At 44.9% G+C, this 4,501-nt stretch overlaps 1 protein-coding gene across 3 annotated transcripts in view; it reads right to left on the bottom strand.

The window, feature by feature from the left end:
* Window positions 1-493: 493 nt before the first annotated feature.
* Window positions 494-4,501, bottom strand: part of MAPKAPK3 (mitogen-activated protein kinase-activated protein kinase 3) — an 80,624-nt gene continuing 76,616 nt past the window's right edge. For all 3 annotated transcript variants that reach the window (XM_019547480.1, XM_019547481.1, XM_019547482.1), the window contains exons 10-11: window positions 4,181-4,261; window positions 494-2,286 (exon numbers count right to left, since the gene is read on the bottom strand). In XM_019547480.1, the coding sequence (XP_019403025.1) occupies window positions 2,128-2,286; window positions 4,181-4,261 (240 nt within the window). In that variant the 3' untranslated portion in view covers window positions 494-2,127. The remainder of the gene's footprint in view (window positions 2,287-4,180; window positions 4,262-4,501) is intronic.

Raw genomic sequence — 4,501 nt, 5'->3', positions numbered from 1 at the left:
ATCCTTGCCTGAAGAGGTATGCAACTCGAGGGTTGAAATGTTGTAGTACTTACCCTCTGCCAAAGGAAGAAGGATGGTCTTGTGCTAAAGTTGCTGGATTAGGACGTAAGTCTCAGTTTGGCACAGGCCCCTACTTGTGTCATCCTGAATGAATCATTTAAATCTCTCTGTTTTGTTATTTCTGTTTGATAAATTGGGAGTAATATTTAACTCTTGCTCAGGAAGATAAATAATCATTTGAGGGATGCACTATGGCACAGAGCAGCATTGGAGGAGATAAACCTAAAAATACCCAAGTAACATTTAGTATTTGTACAAAAGATAGATGCCAGAATGATGCTCAGATAATGTAAATTGGACAATCTTTGAGCATGAATGGCATATGAAACCTCTTCCCCCTTTCCTTCAACAAATCCACAAAGAAAATCCTACCTGGATGTAAACAAAAAAGCCCTTCAACCTCTATGTGAAAACAAGGCAGGACAGCAGAAAAAAATGCTGAAACATGATTTATTAAAACCATTTTGTAAAACCCCAGGAATATTTCACAAAGAAAGGTAGATAGCTTGTAATTTTGTCTGATTTGTTGTGCATGAGACCAGAGCCCATGTGCTGGGTCCAAAGCATCAAGCAGATCTTTGGTAAAGAGGCTGCAAGTTCAGTGTGGCTATCAGGTACTGAAACTGGAGTAGAAGATTAGAACTCTCTTTGGCATATCTGTTACATTTACTGCACCATGTCAGTCTTCCGCTTGAGTCTTTTAGCCCTCCATCTCCCATGTGTTACACCATGAATATTTATTTGCACCGCTGGAAGCACTTCAATTCACCCAAAATGCTTGCAACATTGTCAACAATGTTTTCTTCACCTAAGTTAGAATCCATAATACAAGAAAGAGGGAATATGGCAATCATAGAATAGGACAAATGAACAAACCACAGCAAGAACACCATTAAATAGGAGAAAAAAGTCAAAAGATATACATCCATGTGGGTTATTGCTCAGGAATGCTGTCATGTTAACAGGTTTACATTTTGCACTATCAGAATGGGCCAACGTATTTGTCAAAACACTGCATGTAAAATGGCAAAAATAATTTGGCAGAAATGAGCATTGTACATGGGACACAAGTCCTGAATGCAACAATCAGCCTGGACATTGTGAGCCAATAGGATTCCCTGAAGAGAACACCACTCTTGCCATTGTTTTCTGGATTTCAGAAGTTGGTTTTTTTTCAAAGCAGAGTATTGTATGCAACAATTGTGTGTGCACAGGAAAGGAACAAACCCAGAAAGAACAGAGATACTTTTCTCAGGCTGCTACATAGTTTTAGGTAAGATATTGATGTAGACTAAGAGTCTACAGGGAAGGGATCTGCCAATGGTGCAGACATGACATCAAGGAGAGAGTTTAGAAAATGAACAATCTATTGAACTAGAAAGTGCGACAAAACCTGAATTTCATGGAATACCAAATGCCTCCAGGGATATGGTAGTGCAAGGACAAGCCCATAGTCTAACCATGGTACATTTGCCCACAGGACATTTCCCCCCCCTAAATCATGGACAATGCTCCCCTGTTCAGAGGATTATAGGAATTAAAACTAGAAATAATCACTCTTCTTACCAATGCTAGGAAGAGCTGCCATTCAGGTGCGCCAGCAAGAACAAGACCTGAGACTAGTTTGGATTAAAAAAAATAAAAATGGTGCCATTTTTCTCCTTTCTCCCTGCTCATACTTCAATTTCTGAAATCTTCTGGCAGCACATGTCTGGAGTTTCTATTCGCAGAAGCTTGAAACCACAATAGAAGTCACTCTTGTAGGCTGTGGTAAAAGCCCTCATGCACTAGAACTCAAAGAGTGCCTCTTTTTCTCCCACAAAACAAGTGAAGCTGCATCAAAATTCAAGAATTTTTGCAGAATTGTTCTCTGCAAAATATAACAGACAAAAATCCCCTTTAAAAGCAAAACCCATAAAAAAGTTCTAGTATGATGTAATCTTTTCACTGCCGCACTTTTGCGCACCATCTTCCTTGTCAAGCCAGTAGAGTGAGCTGATCCTGTTCATTTTAATTTGTTCCTTATAAGTTTAGCTTTCCAACCTCAAATCTCTCGTCTTCTCTTCTTTACTGGTTGTTGCATCCTGGGGCTGTGGAGGAGGTGCCAGCCTGTTTCAGTTTCTTGCGGCGTTTGTTGAGGAGGCGGTTGCTGGACGCTTTCAAGTCTTTGATTTTCACTTGATCATAGTCCACTCTCATGGTAGCCAAAGCACTAGTCATCTCCTCCTGAAATCAAAGGAGAGAACAGTGAACCCCCTAGAGCAGTGGTTCCCAAGCTGTGGTACATGTACCACCAGTGGTATGCAGACAACCTATCCGTGGTATGCATTAACAGATTTATTATAATTATTTTATAGGACAAAAATTTACTGGTGGTACTGAAGGTTGAACTGAAAAACATGCTGGTGGTACTTAAGGTTGTATCATTTTAAATTGGTGGTGTGCAATCTCTCAGAGTTTGGGAACTGCTGCCCTAGAGGCATAAGCAAAACAGACAGTCCATACCACCTTCAAGAAACAATTTTACAAAATGAAAGACTTGGTTGTACTGCAGCCAGTAACAGCTTAGGCCAGGGGTGGGCAATTATTTGGGCTGAAGAGCCACTTAGGAAGTTTGGGCAAACTGTTGCAGGCCAGGTCAGCAGCTGCCCCCTCAACAACTCACCAAAATGCTCTTAAGTGCGCCCCCCTGCACGCAGGGCTGCTCTGCCAGATGGATGGGAAGGGGTTGTGGACAGGTGTGGAGTGGCGCCCAGGAGTGGAATGGCCAGGCAGGCTTTGGGCTAGAGCTGGGATCAAGATTGCAGACCAGCACCAACATGCAGCCAGGGCTGGGGCACGGGCTGTGATCTGTTCCCCACACGATGGATCCTGACTGGCCTGAACCGGGAGGGGGACTGAGCATATGTCCATGACCTGGACCCCACTCCTCTGCCCCTGCACAGGCACGTGTGGGCAGCCCCAGTACAGTGCAGCTGTGGAACAGCATGGCCCAGCTCCAATGGACTATGACCACCTTAGGCTGCCCTAAGCTACTGGGAGCTGCTGTTCTGCAGCTGGGTTGTACTGGGCTGCCACTGCACACCTGTATTGGGACACAGGAAGCAAAGGCCTGGTCATAAGTGTATGCTCTGCCCCCCTCGCAGGTCAGACTGAGGCAGTCATGATCTGTTGTGCAGGGAGTGGATTGCAGCTCTGCCCTGGGCCCCAACCCTGCACTATCACTGCTCTGTGATCCTGATCTCCAGTCTCCAAGCAAACCCTTCCTGCCCACTCCATTAGGCGCCCCCAGCTGTTTGTGCCCAACAGACAGGCTGGGGTGCGTGGGCAGCAGGGCCACGTCCAGCAGCAGCGGTAACACTGGCAGTGGAAGCTGGAAGGAGCCACTGGTGCTGGGGCTGCTGGGAAGTGGAGTCCACCACCTAAGCCCTGCTGCACGCCCAGGGGGCAGCAGGACTGGCTGCATACATCATGGCCAGGGCTGCCTCCCAAGTCTGGGCCAGGTGGGGCCGATTTACCTGCCGTGGGCCAGATAAAGTCTGCTGGGTGGCCGAATCCAGCCCACAGGCTATATTTTTCCCACCCTGGCTTAGGCCTTTCTGTTGCCTAGGCTGACACTAATGCTTGGTCTATAAAGTGGACTTATGCAGGAGCAACCGCTTGTAAACAACTCCAAGCACTGACAATCTTATCCAGAATAAAAATGTTTTATCCCAGTTTAGTTCAATCCCCCTTTAAAGTGGATTAAATTGAACTGGACGCACACCTCACTGGCACCATCTGACCTCAGCAGTCTTTCCTGCCTTAGAGCAGGGCTGTACCTGAGGTCCGTTCCAGCCCCTAACTTCTATGAACCTATGAACAGGAATGTCAGGCTAGCAGGCAATAAATTAGAGCCTATCCACGGAGTCTGAATGAAATATGCAAAAACAAATATAAGAGATATGAAACTGACAACTTGTAAATGAAAACTTCTCCAATCCTTTTACTCTTGATAGGTGAAGCAACATGACTTACTCTAAATAGGAGAAGAAGTGTCAAAGAAGAGAAAGGTATCTACATTACCTTCTCAAATCCCATTTGGTAAAGAAACCCTTATTATAACAATGGGTTCCCTGACCTTCACTTCATCCCAGTGGTCTTTATCCTCTTGCAGAACCCGTGCAGTATGAAGAGGGGTTGGTGGCACCATCATCGATTGCTAAGAAAGCAGAAGGAAAGAAACATTCGACAGAATTTCTCTTACCCCTTATCCTACCACTGCATCATTTGTTCTTATTACACACATTATGGTTTTGAGTGCTTTGTGTGTTTAACAACTACAGGCATACCTCAGAGATATTGCAGGTTTGGTTCCAGACCACCGCAATAAAGCGAATATCGCAATAAAGCGAGTCACACGAATTTTTTGGTTTCCCAGTGCATATAAAAGTTATGTTTA

This window comes from Crocodylus porosus, unplaced genomic scaffold (genome assembly GCF_001723895.1).
Source record: "Crocodylus porosus isolate Cpor-Errol unplaced genomic scaffold, CroPor_comp1, whole genome shotgun sequence".
Classification (NCBI taxonomy): Eukaryota; Metazoa; Chordata; order Crocodylia; family Crocodylidae; genus Crocodylus; species Crocodylus porosus.
Note: the sequence above shows the minus strand (reverse complement) of the source record. Positions and strands in the feature narration are given on the sequence as shown.